At 39.9% G+C, this 15,859-nt stretch overlaps 1 protein-coding gene and 1 long non-coding RNA gene across 6 annotated transcripts in view; one reads left to right on the plus strand and one right to left on the minus strand.

The window, feature by feature from the left end:
* The first annotated feature begins 844 nt into the window (after positions 1–844).
* LOC126999514 (QRFP-like peptide receptor) overlaps positions 845–15,859 on the plus strand; it is a 51,706-nt gene continuing 36,691 nt past the window's right edge. The window contains exons 1-3 of one of the 5 annotated variants that reach the window (XM_050862166.1): positions 845–1,351; positions 5,371–6,489; positions 13,564–13,688. In XM_050862166.1, coding sequence (XP_050718123.1) covers positions 6,441–6,489; positions 13,564–13,688 — 174 coding nt within the window. In that variant the 5' untranslated portion in view covers positions 845–1,351; positions 5,371–6,440. Of the gene's footprint in view, positions 1,352–2,387; positions 2,469–5,370; positions 6,490–13,563; positions 13,689–15,859 lie in introns of those variants that run through there. The other 4 variants (XM_050862167.1, XM_050862168.1, XM_050862169.1 and 1 more) reach the window with 4 other exon arrangements.
* Positions 1,277–2,384, minus strand: LOC126999515 (uncharacterized). Its single transcript, XR_007753395.1, has 3 exons — positions 1,866–2,384; positions 1,568–1,716; positions 1,277–1,422 (listed from the first exon to the last, which is right to left on the minus strand). It is a non-coding gene; the product is annotated as an uncharacterized LOC126999515 (long non-coding RNA).

The following is a 15,859-nucleotide window of genomic DNA, read 5'->3' on the forward strand; positions in this document are numbered from 1 at the left end:
TCCCTTTCATCCATGTTATTTTTCTTCCTCTTGGTCACAGGTTAAAAAGTGCTCGTTGCCTCAGTGCGCTAATTGGTATCCTGACCTTTTGACCTTATGGAACTGTGAAATTAGAAGGCGAATTTGCAGCTATTCCTTTGACCTTCGTGTGTGTGTGTGTGTGTGTGTGTGTGTGTGTGTGTGTGTGTTCATTGCCTCTATCCTCCCCTCTTCCCTCTCGTTTATCTCCCCTCCTCTCCTCCTCCTCCTCCTCTTCCTCCTCCTCCCTTCCCTAATCCTCTTGCATCATCTCCCCAATCTCCTCTCTCCCTTTCTCCCTCCTCCTCCTCCTCCTCCTCTAATATACTGAATACGCCGACGACAGACAGACTCCATTTATCCCTCCCCTCTCCCTCTCCCTCCATCTTTCCTCCCTTCTCTCCCTCTCCTCCCTTGTAGCAGCAGCAGCAGTAGTAGTAGTAGTAGTAATAGTAATAGTAAACACGCCGTTATTCTGCGTCGTATTTACTCAGCGTGGAAATGTATTGTGTTATGTTACGTTATATTCAAGCGCCTCACCGTTTGACCTCTCCGTCTGTCTGTCTGTCTGTTTGTCTGTCTGTGTTTCATTACTGTCCCTTTCTGCTTATTTACTTATCTATCTATTCTTCACCCTGTTACCTCTTTGTCTGTCTGTTTATTAATCTGTCTATTATACTGTCTAACTATGATTTATTGGTGTTTACTGTCCTCCGCTTTGTCTCTCTTATCTATCTAACTTTCACCGTATTACATAACTATCCGTCTCTTTAATAATTATCTGTTTGACCGTTTAACTAACCATCTGCTCTCTCTTCCTTTCCAGAGTGTCTCCAACCAACAACGTGAAAAAAAACCCACTTCTGAGAACCCGATTAATCCTCATGTTGGACTTTGGAAATAGTTACTGAAGAGCCGAAAGCGTCTGAGGTTGCAGGTACTTCCATGGGTAGTGTTACGAGTCTAGTGAGAGCTTAAAGTTTTCTGCACCGTGAACATGAAAAAAACACTCTTGAAAACTAGACTCATTCTCTTTGTGGCCTTTGGAAGTTGTTGTGGGACCCGAAAGCGAGACTCCTGGACAGGGATGAGACGGGGCAGCGGCTGAGTGGGTGAGGGAGTGAGAGGGAGAGAGATCTACACCCAGTCAGTAAGCGGGGAGCGTGCCCGCCGCCAGGACGGTTAGAGCAGGTTGTCGGGCGTGGCTGGGTGCTGGTGGGTGACTGGTAGCCTGCCGACCTGCCTATCCACTACCTACCTAACCTGCATCCAACCCTTTACTCCCGGCTGGTTGATTGGCCTCGCTCACCTGTGTTTTGGATCCGTTGTGAAGGTAGATTAGTGGTTTTAACGGGTGTGAGAGGGAAAAGGGAAGAAAAAGTGATGTAGGGAGAGTGTGTTTACCTGTATCTCCAACCCTTAACTCTCGAATGTGTTTAAGACGTGGTTGAAAGGTGTTTGTAAAGTGTCTCACCTGTGGAAATACGTTCCGCAGGTGGAGTGAAGGAAAAGGTGAGGAAAAAGTGTGATTCAAGAAGAGTGTGTTTACCTGTATCTCCAACCCTTAACTCTCGAATGTGTTTAAGACGTGGTTGAAAGGTGTTTGCAAAGTGTCTCACCTGTGGAAATACGTTCTGCAGGTGGAGTGAGTGAAGGAAAAGGTGAGGAAAAAGTGTGATTCAAGAAGAGTGTGTTTACCTGTATCTCCAACCCTTAACTCTCGAATGTGTTTAAGACGTGGGTGAAAGGTGTTTATAAAGTGTCTCACCTGTGGAAATACGTTCTGCAGGTGGAGTGAGTGAAGGAAAAGGTGAGGAAAAAGTGTGATTCAAAAAGAGAGTGTTTACCTGTATCTCCAACTGGTCTTCCTTACCTGTGTTTTGGTACGTGGTTGAAAGGTGTATTTAGAGTGTCTCACCTGTGGAAATAAGATCGACAGGTAGGCTAATGATTTTAACGAGGGTGCGAAGGAAAAAGTGATGAACGTAAAGAAATGCTGTGACTGAAGAAGAATGAATGAGACTTTATCATACACACCTACGGAAGTAAATGCCAAGTTTCTCACCTGTACAAGTAACGTTCTGCAGGTAAATTGAATGACTTTGACTTGAGTGAAGGAAAAAAAAGTTACAGAAAAAAAGCTTTGATTGAGGAAGAATGAGAGAAAAGTTATCGTACACACCTTTGCTCACCTTTGGAAATAACGTCTTGCAGGTATAATTGATTGACTTTGATGTGTGTGAAGAAAAAAGTGATAGAAAAAGATGAAAAAAACTCTGAATGAAAAAGAATGAAAGAAAAGTTACCATACACACCTTTGCTCACCTTTGGAAATACGTTCTACAGGTATAATTGAGTGACTTTCATGTGTGAAGGAAAGTCATATTGAGGAAGTATGTGTTTAAGGTCATCATACGCACCTTGCTCACCTTTGGAAATGCGTTCTACAGGTATAATTGAGTGAATTTAACGGGTCTGTGTGTGTGTGTGTGTGTGTGTGTGTGTGAAGGTTTTACGATGTAGCGGTCTGCAGTATTGCCAGACGAAGGAAACTAACAACAACAATAACTACTACTACTACTACTACTACTACTACTACTACTACTACTACTACTACTACTACTACAAAAACACTGCTACAGAAGACCACGGGAACGGATGTATTTGCAAGTTAACTAAAAGTTTGAAAAAGTAAAAAGAATATTGTAACCACTCCATACAACAACAACAACAACAACAAAGTCACGGATGAAATATCTACCAAAACACAAAAATTGGAAAAAGAAGAAGAGAAAAAAAAAAATCCCATGCCACACCCATCCTCGCCATGCTACCCTAACATACCTCAACATCTTACCCCCTACCGACCCCCCCCCTCCCCCCCTCCCTGCCCCCACCCCTTCTCCTCTCGCTTGACCAGGTAGTAATTGAGTTCCAGGTAACCAGAACCGGGTGCGCCGCGGGCCATACTTCGGGAATGCGCATAAAGATGAAAATAAAAATAAATGTTCTCGTTCATGATGTAGAAGAAACTTTGGGTGTAATAAATGCGAGGAAATGTTTGGCGGCTGTCTTGTTTTTTGTTTTTTTTTAGTGGTCTTTTTTTTTGTTGTTGTTGTTTTGTCTTTTTTGTATCTGTTTTTGTTTTGTTTTTGTATCTTGTTTTGTTTTGTTTTTATCTTTTATTGTTTTTCTTGTGTCTTGCTTGTATCTTTTAATCTTTTTTGCATTTTTTGTATCGTTTTTTATCTTATTTGTATCTTTTTTTCCTTTTGTTTAATCTTATGTGTCTTTTTTGGTCTTTTTCTTGTTTTTTTTAAATATTTGTTTGTTTTTTTGTCTTTTTTATCTTTTTTTCGTATCTTTTTCGTATCTTTTTCGTATCTTTGTTGTATCTCTTTGTAGTAGTGCAAGACTTTTATTATTGCATGTATCTTTTATTACTTATCTTTTAACATCCTTGATCTGCCGCGTCCTTTACTGCAAACAAAAATTCCCGGAAGTGTGCATTTCTATATTATTTTAACGACTTTTATTTTTCATAGGAATTTTTGTATGTCTTCTTTTTATTCTTGTTTCCCTTTGAGCTGCTGCCGCCGCGTCCTTTGCTGCACACACAAAATTCCTGGAAGTGTAACAACGAGTATTGCTGTATTAGCGAAGCGTTCCTTTGTGTTGTATTTGGGTCCCATTATAAGACATTTCGCCGCCCAAGAACACATATTTGACAAGGCTTTCGTTGGAGTTGTGGTCATTTCCAGGAGTAGTTTTAAGACTCTGGTGGTAGTTTGACCCTTCTTCTGTACCATGAACCTAAAGAAACATACATTTGACAAGGCTTTCGTAGGAGTTGTGGGCATTTCCAGGAGTAGTTTTATGACCCTGGTGGTAGTCTGACCCTTCTTCTGTACCATGAACCTAAAGAAACATACATTTGACAAGGCTTTCGTAGGAGTTGTGGGCATTTCCAGGAGTAGTTTTATGACCCTGGTGATAGTCTGATCCTTCTTCTGTACCATAAACCTGAAGAAACACTCATTACGACCCGACTGACCCACTCTTTGACTTTTAGAAATAGCTGATATGAGATGCAAAAGTGTCTTATACCAACATTAATGTTTTGACGCCAGAGAGAGAGAGAGAGAGAGAGAGAGAGAGAGAGAGAGAGAGAGAGCAAAGATTACGTAGTTGCAGCAGGAAGCCAGCCTTTTGAAACATTATATAAAGAAAAAGAAAAGTAAAGAAAAAGAAAGAAATGTGAGAGTGTGCGTAGAGAGAGAGAGAGAGAGAGAGAGAGAGAGAGAGAGAGAGAGAGAGAGAGAGAGAGTAGATCTAGGACGATTCAAAACTGTGTGTGTGACATTGGGAAACTAAAGTGAGGCATATTTAATCAAGCTTTTACGATGAATATGTGTGTGTGTGTGTGTGTGTGTGTGTGTGTGTGTGTGTGTTTGTAGTAAGGTGGTTGGGGAGGAGGGAGAGGGTGTAAGTGCACTCAATCCCACACAGACAAGAGAATCCAGTGTCGCAATAAAAAGAGTTATGTGAAGTGTCTTACTGAGAATTTCGAAAGAGGAAACACACTCTTGCAGCGCGCTCTGGGATTATTAACGTCAATTTTGCTTACGCTCATCCACTTAAGGGTCAGTGAAAGCTTGCAAGAGGAAAGAGGGATTGTGCTTGCGTGGTTCCCCTGAGGCAAGAGGAAATTACAGAACAAGAGGAACACAAGAGGCACAGAAAACAACACAAGATAGATGAGTTGTGTGTGTTTCTAGGGTCAGTGAAGGCTTGCAAGAGGAAAGAGGGAGTGTGCATGAGTGGTTCCCCTGAGGTTAAGAGGAAACTGCAGAACAAGAGGAACACAAGAGGCACAGAAAACAACACAAGATAGATGAGTTGTGTGTGTTTCTAGGATAAGAAAAAGCTTGCAAGAGGAAAGAGGAAAGAGGAGAAGGTCTGTGCGTGCGTGCGTGGTTTCCCTGATGCAAGAGGAAACTACAGAACAAGAGGAACACAAGAGGCACAAGATAAATGAGTTGTGTGTGTTTCTAGGATCAGTGAAGGCTTACAAAAGGAAAGAGGAAAGAGGAGAAGGTCTGTGCGTGCGTATGTGTTTCCCCTGATGCAAGAGGAAACAACAACTCAGGAGAAATACAACACAGAGGCAACACAAGATAAATGAAATGTGTTACGTGTTCATTTCTAGGATCAAAGGGGAGTGAGAGATTAGCTGAATATTGTTGAAAGTCGTGTGTGTAGGTAATCTGTTGCTTGTATGACCTGATTTTAAGAGTATACAACCGCGAGAGGAATGTGTTATATATGTGTGCTCTGAATCCATTATTACAGGACTCGTTCTGAAATATAGACGCTTGAAATATGTATAAGGAAACTAAGATAAAAGACTTTGAAGGTAAAATAACAAGTGTAAGAACGTAAACTAAAGGAATATATAGAGAGTGTGTGAAGCTATCCCTGAAATTTGACGGAAAACAAAGACATATAAACTAAACAGAAGAGAAAACTTAAGGAAAAGAAACAAATGTGAATAGTAAACCAATACGAGATTAATAAGTGATATAAAAATACTCATAAAAGTGGTTGAAAAATAAGAAAAAGACAGAATGAAGGAGTAAAATATGGTGTTAATAAGTGCTATATAGATACTCATAAAAGTGAAAAATTGGAAAACGTGGAAAATTGAAGTAAAAAAAGCGAGAGAGAGAAAATAAATTGAGGTAAAGGAGCAAGTAAAAATAGCAATAAAATGCGATATCGATAAGTGAGAATTTTAAAAGTTGCTGAAAAAATAAAATAAAAAAGAGAAAAAGAGAAAAAAAGAAAAAAATAAAAGAAAATAAAGAGAAAAACAGAAAATAGAAAAAAAAATAAGGAAGAGAAAAACATAAAAAATAAGAAAAGTATAACATAGAGTGAACAAGTAAAATAAACAGAATCAAAGGTGGAAAATAGAAAAAAAAGAAATAAAAAAACTCATAATTAAAGATATGTAGACTGACTTTATAATCGTGTTTGATCCTATTAAAGACAAACAGAGGGATCGAATACCACTTAACTGTATACGTTGAACAAACAAACACCGAAGATTACAAACACACACACACACACACACACACACACACACACGCGCACGCACAAACACAGGCATGATGTAAGCCGTATGTGCGTGCGTGCGTGTGTACCTCCTCCTTAAACCACAGAAGAGGAAAATAAGAGGAGACTGCAAGAGGAACACGTAGGAATCAAGAGGAAGGTGCGAGGAGGAGGAGGAGGAGGAGGAAGAGGTGGAAGAGGTGGAAGAGGTGGGTACAGGTCTTAGTTATGGCTCTCACCGTGACCTTGAAGAACGACCACCACCACCACCACCATCACCACCACCACCACCTCTTAACTCCACCATGATGGCTACCACCTCCCTTCCGAGTCTCGCTTACTCCCCGATGGAGGGTAAGTGTGTTCGTGTGTGTGTGTGTGTGTGTGTGTGTTTTGTTAAAGGTAGTTTCATTTTCCTTCTCCATTTTCTTTTTCTCTCTTCTCTTTTAATTTTCTCCTCCTCCTCGTCCTCCTCCTTCTCTATCTCCATTATTTTCTTGTTATTCTTTTGTTTCGTGGATGTTTGTCTTCGTTCTTTTTTCTTCTACGTCCTCTATTTTCTTTTTTTCTTGCTTTTGTTTTTATTATTAGTATTAGTATTCGTATTTGTATTGGTATTAGTATTGGTATTAGTGTTAGTATTAGTATTAATATTGGTATTGGTATTAGTATTAGTATTAGTATTAGTATAGGTATTGGTATCGGTATTAGTATTGGTATTAGTATTGGTATTAGTATTAGTATTAGTATTGGTATTAGTATTAGTATTAGTATTAGTATTGGTATTAGTATTGGTATTAGTATTAGTATTAGTATTAGTATTAGTATTAGTATTGGTATTAGTATTGGTATTAGTATTAGTATTAGTATTGGTATTAGTATTAGTATTAGTATTAGTATTAGTATTAGTATTAGTATTAGTATTAGTATTAGTATTAGTATTGGTATTAGTATTGGTATTAGTATTGGTATTAGTATTCGTATTAGCATTACTATTGGTATTAGTATTGGTATTAGCATTCGTATTAGTATTAGTATTAGTAAAAGTATTAGTATTTCTTTCATCTGTGTGTTTCAGGAATAGGTAGGACGGTAGGTGCTTTTTTTTACTTCTTTTATTTCTTATTTTTATTATCATTTTTATTTTATTTTATTCTATTTTTATTTTCTGTTACTTGTGAAGGCTCCCAATTCCCTCAACTCATATCCTCGAAACAGACGAGACCGCTGAAGCAGACGGCACCATTATGAACCTCCTCCTCCTCCTCCTCCTCCTTCTCCTCCTCCTCCTCCTCCTCCTCCTCCTCTTCCTTCTTCCCTCCTCCGTGCGTTTCTACATTCCTCCTATTCTTGCTCCAGCTCTTGACCTTTTACCAATGTTTTCTTTACTCCTCCTCCTCCTCCTCCTCCTCCTCCTCTTCTACTTAAGGCTGTAGTTACGCATCTTAACCTACTCCTCCTCTTTCTGCTTCTGCTTCTCTATCAACGTGACCCTCCTCCTCCTCCTCCTCCAGCTCCTCCTCCTTCTTCTCCTCCTCCTCCTCCTTTTCATCGCCTCATCCTTTTCAACAACTTCACATCTTCATCATCATCTCTATCTTGGTCCTCCTGCTCCTCCTCCTCCTCCTCCTCCTCCTCCTCCTCCTCCTCTTCATTAAGCCCGGAGGCGCGAGATGGGTCTATCATATTATAAAATCCTTTTAAGAAATTTCACCACACCATCGGAAAAGGAAGAACAAAAAGTATTAGTAGAAGTAGTGGTAATAGTAGTAGTAGTAGTAGTAGTAGTAGTAGTAGTTGAATATGAAAGTAATGGAGGAGAGGGAAAGGGAAGGTGAAGAGGAGGAGGAGGTAGAAATGAATATGGAGGTGTCGAAGAGAGGGGAAGGAAGGAAGGAGTTATGTAAGGGAGGGAAGGAATCATCTTTTCATTTCTTTCCTTGTTTGTCTTGTTTCGTCTTGTTTTCTTTTTCTTTCTCCTTCTAGCGGCTGTTTTCTTTTTTATCTTTTTTTTCCACAGTTTTCTTTTTATTTCCATCTTCCTCTTTTTTTCTTCCAAATTTATCTATATCATTTTCTAGTCTATTCTTTCTTTTTTTCATTCTTTCATTTTCTTTTTTTGCTTTCCTATCTTCGTGTTTTCCTTCCTTTCTTCCTTTCCGTCATTCTTCATCCGTAACTTCCTTCTTTTTTCTACTTTCCTTCCTTCTTTATCATCCTTCTTTCCTTACACACTCTACCTTATTTTCCTTCCTTCCTTCCTTCTTTCCTTTCCTTCCTTCCTTCCTTTCCGTCATTCTTCATTCGTAACTTCCTTCTTTTTCTACTTTCCTTCCTTCTTTATCATCCTTCTTTCCTTACACACTCTATCTTCTTTTCCTTCCTTCCTTCCTTCTTTCCTTTCCTTCCTTCCTTCCTTTCCGTCATTCTTCATTCGTAACTTCCTTCTTTTTTCTACTTTCCTTCCTTCTTTATCATCCTTCTTTCCCTACACACTCTATTATCTCTCCTTCCTTCCTTCCTTCTTTCCTTTCTTTCCTTCCTTCCTTCCTTCCATCCTTCCTTCCTTCCTACGTGTCATTTTCATTCTTTTCAACATCCTTCTTTCCTTATAATTTCCTCCTTCTCTCTTCCTTCCTTCCTTCCTTTCTTTCTTACCTGTCAATTTCTTTTATAATTAATTAACCCCCAAAAAAAGAAATTGCACCCGCCTCTCAGCTTCTAACTTTTCCTCATCTTCCTCATTTTCCTTCCCTGGCCTTCGTTCCTTTGTCAAGTCTTCCTCGTCCTAAATAACAACTAATTTATCAACTCCTTCCCTCGTTCCTTTTTCTCCTCCCCTCCTTTCCTGCTTCCCAGAGGAGGAGGAGGAGGAGGAGAAAGCAAAAAGAATAATGAAGAGTAATAAGGAAAGGTATGAGAGGGAGATGAAGAAGATTAAAAAAAAAAAAAAGAATAATGAGAAGGAGGAGGAGATGAAAGAAGAGGGAATAATTAAAATGAGGAATAATGAAGAGGAGGAAGAGGAGGAGGAGAAGGAGAAGGAGAGGAAAGAAAGGGAGGAATAATTAAGAGTTGGGAAGAGGAGGAAGAGAAGGAGGAGGAGGAGAAAAAAAAGGAGGAGGAGGAGGAGGAGGCGTAGATGCCGGAACTCTATTTACTTGCCCCGAGGAATAGGAGGAGAAGGAGGAGGAGGAAGAGGAGGAGGAGGAGAAGCAATAACTCAAGCAGCAGCAGGAGGTTGGTCGGTCGGGGAGGAGGAGGAAGAGGAGGAGGAGGAGGAAGATATTATGCAGATGAGGGTATGAAGGGAGAGTGTGTCAGGCTACAGATTGTCTCCTCCTCCTCGTCCTCCTCCTCCTCCTCCTCCTCCTCCTCCTCTTCCTCCTCCTCCTTCTCCCTTCTAACATCAGGGGGACTCGAACGTGGGCCCAGGGATTAGCAGGCTGGCGCACGTACATTTATGCTAAACCCTTCCTCGTATGTTTAAAATCGACCAGGGCACTTTAGGTATTGTGAGTACAGGTGTTACGCACACACACACACACACACACACACACGCACACACACGCACACACCTATTAACTTGCATGTTTTTTCCTTCTTTCTTTCTCTCCTTCCTTCCTTCCTTCTTTCCTTCTTAGTTTCCTGTTCTTCCTTCCTTCCTTCCTTCCTTTTTTTGTAACTTAAATTATTCATGTTTTTTCTGGTCATTTTTTCGTTTTTTTTCATTCTTTTTCTTTTTTTCTTTATTTTTTCTTCTATTTTCTTTTTCTTTTATTTTTTCCTTTTTTTGTATTCGTTTTTATTTCCTTCGTTCTTCTTTTTTTTTTCTTCTTCTTCTTCTTATTATTATTATTATGTTTCTCCTTGTATGATCTCTTCCTCCTTCTCCTCTTCCTCCTTATATTTCTCTTCCATCCTCTATTTCTCCTCCTCCTCCTCCTCCTCCTGTTTCTCTTCCCTCCTGTTCCTTCCTCGTGCAAGACAAACCAAAACAAATTTTCCAAAAGCCTTCAGGAAAATATAAACAAGTAAAGTCAGATGTTGCAAGCGTATTTTTCCACCTTCCTCGTCTGAACTCTCATCATTTTCTCCTTTTGAGGGTAGACATAAATATCCTACGTCTTGCCTATTTCCAGCCCGTGGGTTGGGCATTTAACGAGGGTGAGGTAATTGGTCTTAAGCCTTTTAGAGAGCCTCCGCCAAGCCTACACAAGCCTTGATAATTGACGTCTTTAGGAAGTAGAAGATTAGGGCCAGGAATGGTATTGAGAGATAGATAGATAGATAGTTAGAGAGAGAGAGAGAGAGAGAGAGAGAGAGAGAGAGAGAGAGAGAGAGAGAGAGAGAGAGAGAGAGAGAGAGAGAGAGAGAGAGAGAGAGACGTGTGTGTGTGTGTGTGTGTGTGTGTGTGTGTATCCCTAATTGTTTGTATCATTATAAGTAAAAATACCTTCTTCCTCATTCCCTCCTCCTTCTCCTACTCCTCCTCCTCCTCAATGTTGATAAACCTCTCTCTCAGGTATTCCATCTACGTTAACAAATATTTCTTTCTAATGATCCTCCTCCTCCTCTTCCTCCTCCTCGTTTTCCTGTTACTGTTCATCATCCTTTACCTAACATAACCTATCAAAACCAAAACAGTCACTCTGGGCCTTGACTCAAAAAATTCATATATGCTTCCTTACTAATGAGACTTTCTATACAACAAAGTGAGGTCATTCTTTGTTGATTTATACCATAAGGTGCTGGCTGTCATGTGTTTGAAGATACCCTAAACTTAACCTAACATAACCTCTCAAAACCAAAACTGTCACTCTAGGCCTTGACTCAGAAAATTCATACATGCTTCCTTACTAATGAGACTTTCTATACAACTAAGTGAGGTCATTCTTTGTTGATTTATACCATAAGGTGCTGGCTGTCATGTGTTTGAAGATACCCTAAACTTAACCTAACATAACCTATCAAAACCAAAACTGTCACTATAGGTCTTGACTCAGAAAATTCATATATGCTTCCTTACTAATGAGACTTTCTATACAACAAAGTGAGGTCATTCTTTGTTGATTTATACCATAAGGTGCTGGCTATCATGTGTTTGAAGATACGCTAAACTTAACCTAACATAACCTATCAAAACCAAAAAAATCACTCTAGGCCTTGACTCAGAAAATTCATTTATGCTTCCTTGCTAATGAAGCTTTCTATACTACAAAGTGAGGTGATTCTTTGTTGATTTATACCATTAGGGGCTGGCTATCATATGTTTGAAGATACCCTAAACTTAACCTAACATAACCTATCAAAACCAAAACTGTCACTATAGGTCTTGACTCAGAAAATTCATATATGCATCCTTACTAATGAGACTTTCTATACAACAAAGTGAGGTCATTCTTTGTTGATTTATACCATAAGGTGCTGGCTATCATGTGTTTGAAGATACCCTAAACTTAACCTAACATAACCTCTCAAAACCAAAACAATCACTCTAGGCCTTGACTCAGAAAATTCATACATGCTTCCTTACTAATGAGACTTTCTATACAACAAAGTGAGGTCATTCTTTGTTGATTTATACCATAAGGTGCTGGCTATCATGTGTTTGAAGATACCCTAAACTTAACCTAACATAACCTATCAAAACCAAAACTGTCACTATAGGTCTTGCCTCAGAAAATTCATATATGCTTCCTTACTAATGAGACTTTCTATACAACAAAGTGAGGTCATTCTTTGTTGATTTATACCATAAGGTGCTGGCTATCATATGTTTGAAGATACCCTAAACTTAACCTAACATAACCTCTCAAAACCAAAACAGTCACTCTAGGCCTTGACTCAGAAAATTCATACATGCTTCCTTGCTAATGAGACTTTCTATACAACAAAGTGAGGTCATTCTTTGTTGATTTATACCATAAGGTGCTGGCTATCATGTCTTTGAAGATACCCTAAACTTAACCTAACATAACCTATCAAAACCAAAACAGTTCTATAGGCCCTGACTCGGAAAATGCAAACATGCTTTCTTGCTAATGAGGCTTTCTATACAACAAAGTGAGGTCATTCTTTGTTGATTTATACCATAAAGTACTGGCTATCATGTGTTTGAAGATACGCTAAACTTAACCTAACATAACCTATCAAAACCAAAACAATCATTCTAGGCCTTGACTCAGAAAATTCATACATGCTTCCTTGCTAATGAGACTTTCTAGGCTACAAAGTGAGGTCATTCTTTGTTGATTCATACCATAAGGTGCTGGCTATCATGTGTTTGAAGATACCCTAAACTTAACCTAACATAACCTATCAAAACCAAAACTGTCACTATAGGTCTTGACTCAGAAAATTCATATATGCTTCCTTACTAATGAGACTTTCTATACAACAAAGTGAGGTCATTCTTTGTTGATTTATACCATAAGGTGCTGGCTATCATATGTTTGAAGATACCCTAAACTTAACCTAACATAACCTCTCAAAACCAAAACAGTCACTCTAGGCCTTGACTCAGAAAATTCATACATGCTACCTTGCTAATGAGACTTTCTATACAACAAAGTGAGGTCATTCTTTGTTGATTCATACCATACGGTGCTGGCTATCATGTGTTTGAAGATACCCTAAACTTAACCTAACATAACCTATCAAAACCAAAACAGTTCTATAGGTCTTGACTCGGAAAATGCAAACATGCTTTCTTGCTAATGAGGCTTTCTATACAACAAAGTGAGGTCATTCTTTGTTGATTTATACCATAAGGTGCTGGCTATCATATGTTTGAAGATACCCTAAACTTAACCTAACATAACCTATCAAAACCAAAACTGTCACTATAGGTCTGGACTCAGAAAATTCATATATGCTTCCTTACTAATGAGACTTTCTATACAACAAAGTGAGGTCATTCTTTGTTGATTTATACCATAAGGTGCTGGCTGTTATGTGTCTGAAGATACCCTAAACTTAACCTAACATAACCCATCAAAACCAAAACTGTCACTATAGGTCTTGACTCAGAAAATTCATATATGCCTCCTTACTAATGAGATTTTCTATACAACAAAGTGAGGTCATTCTTTGTTGATTTATACCATAAGGTGCTGGCTATCATATTTTTGAAGATACCCTAAACTTAAGTTATCTAAGTGCTACTAACCTTAGCTTCCCTTCCCTTACCTAACTTTACCTTACCTTACCTAACCTTACCTTACCTAACTTAACCTGACCAAACCTTGCCTAACCAAACCTAACCCTACCTTACCTTACCTTATCTTACCTCACCTTACTTTACCCAACCTTACTTCGCCCAACCTCCCTTTTTCTAACCAAACGTGAACAAAACCAACCTCACCACACCTAACCCAATCTATCCTAGCCTAACCTAACCTAACCAAACCTACCTTCTCCCCGCAGAGTTGGTGAACCAGTCCTACTACCCGTGCCACCAGGACCCGCGGATCACCACCAACTTCTCCCAGTACGAATACACCTACCGCATTAAGACCTGGGTCCCCTTCACCTGGCGGGAGGTACTCAAGGTGAGGCCACGTGAGAGACAGGTGGGACGGACAGGTAGGAAGGGAGGCGTAGGAGGGAAGAAAGGGAAAGTAAGGTGTGAGGGAATGGTGAAAGGGAGGTACAGAAGGGGTGAGGGAAAGTGTAGAAGGGAAGAAAGGGAATTAAGGTGAGGAAGGTGTGAGGGACAGGTGAAAGGGAGGAATAGAAGGGGAAGAAAAGGAGTGAGGGGATGTGTAGAAGGGAAGAAAGAGAAATTAAGGTGAGGAAGATGTGAGGGAAAGGTGGAAGGGAGGAATAGAAAGGGAGGAAAAGGGGTGGATAAAGGTGTGAGAGAAAGATGAAAGGGAAGGGATACTTAGTGAAAAAGGGGATTAGTAAAAGGGAAAGGCTGAAGAAGAGGGATGAAGGGGCTTAGTAAAGAGGCAGGTGACAGGGAGAGAGAGGGAAGGGAAAGGAAGGTTGGGGAAAGTAAACTGGGAGCTATCATGAAAAGGAAGAAAAGGGAAACATAGGGAAATAAAAGTAAGAGGGAAAATATAGGGAAAGGAAGGAAAGTAAGGAAATTATTGTGAAAGCTGAAAAATGAGAAAAGAAGAGAAAGAAAGGAAGAAGATGGAAAAGGAGAGAGAGAGAGAGAGAGAGAGAGAGAGAGAGAGAGAGAGAGAGAGAGAGAGAGAGAGAGAGAGAGAGAGAGAGAGAGAGAGAGAGAGAGAGAGAGAGAGAGAGAGAGAGAGAGAGAGAGAGAGAGAGAGAGAGAGAGAGAGAGAGAGAGAGAGAGAGAGAGAGAGAGAGAGAGAGAGAGAGAGAGAGGAAAAAGGATTGTAATTGTGTTTCCTTGCTCTATCTCTCTCTCTCTTTCTCACTTTCTCTCTTTCCCTCATTTACCTGACACCCTCCTCGCTTGCACTTAATTTACCTGCCGCTTAAACCTTAATTAAACATACCTGGAAGTTGTTTCTTTTTTTTTATTCTTCATCTTTCGCGTAATTCTCTTGTCTATTATTTTTTCCTTCTCTCTTTTTTATTTATTTTTAGTTCTTGTCTTTCCTTTTTTTCCTTCTTCTCTGTAACATTTTTTTTTTTTGTTTCTTCTTTCTTTATTCTTGTTCTCTTCTTCTTTATTATCTTTTTCTCTTCTGTTTACGTGTTTTTATCCTCTCTCTCTCTCTCTCTCTCTCTCTCTCTCTCTCTCTCTCTTCTCCTCATTCTCCTTCTGCTTGCATGATTTGATTTCTTCTGTCTCTACATCCTGCTCAGACCTCCCCCTTACCCCTCCCCTTCCCCTCCCCCCCCCTCCTACACACTACCTATTACGTCTATCTCCTGCTTATCTGATGCTGCTTCTCCTCTCACATCCTGCTCCTGCTCCTCCTCCCTCTCCTTATCCATCGTAAAGCATTGCAAGGCTGGTCTCTAAATGAAGGAGTTAGTCATGGATGGTCATATGTGTAACGGTGTGTGGGGGGGGGAAGTGTGTGTGTGTGTGGGGTGTGGGGTGGGGGGTGGGGGGAGGGGTAAGTGTGAGTGTGTGAGTGTGAGCTTTAAGGGAGAGAGGGAGAAATAGGAGACACAGAAGATGAGATTGAGTGAGTGAGTGAGTGAGTGAAATTGAGAAAAGGAGGGAGAGAAAGAGTAAGATTTTGTGAGTGAATGAGTGAGAGAGAGCGAGAGAGTGAGGAAGAAAAAAAGGAAATAAAAAAAGGAAAGGAAGGAGAAAGAGAATGAATGATGAAGTGAGTAAATGAGAGAGAGAGAGAGAGAGAGAGAGAGAGAGAGAGAGAGAGAGAGAGAGAGAGAGAGAGAGAGAGAGAGAGAGAGAGAGAGAGAGAGAGAGAAATTAAGAAAGAAAAAAAAAGGAGAAACAGAAAGAATAAGTAAGTGAAGGAGGGAGTGAGTGAATGAGTGAGATCGAGGGGAACACCAACTCCTTATAAACTCCACGCCAATGTTGACCCGAGCGATGTAACAAAATGTGTGCTCTGACCATTATGCAAACTCGTTCTTGTTTCAACTTTCAATTAGAACGTTGCGCATATTTAGTCTACATTTCTTATTAATATTCATTCTCGAGGCCATTACACTTATAAATTATTCCGTGTATATCAGAATTAAACTTCAAACAGACTGAATGCCGGCTCTGTCTCTGTGTGTGTGTGTGTGTGTGTGTGTGTGTGTGTGTGTGTGTGTGTGT

This window comes from Eriocheir sinensis, chromosome 16 (assembly GCF_024679095.1).
Source record: "Eriocheir sinensis breed Jianghai 21 chromosome 16, ASM2467909v1, whole genome shotgun sequence".
Taxonomy (NCBI): Eukaryota; Metazoa; Arthropoda; class Malacostraca; order Decapoda; family Varunidae; genus Eriocheir; species Eriocheir sinensis.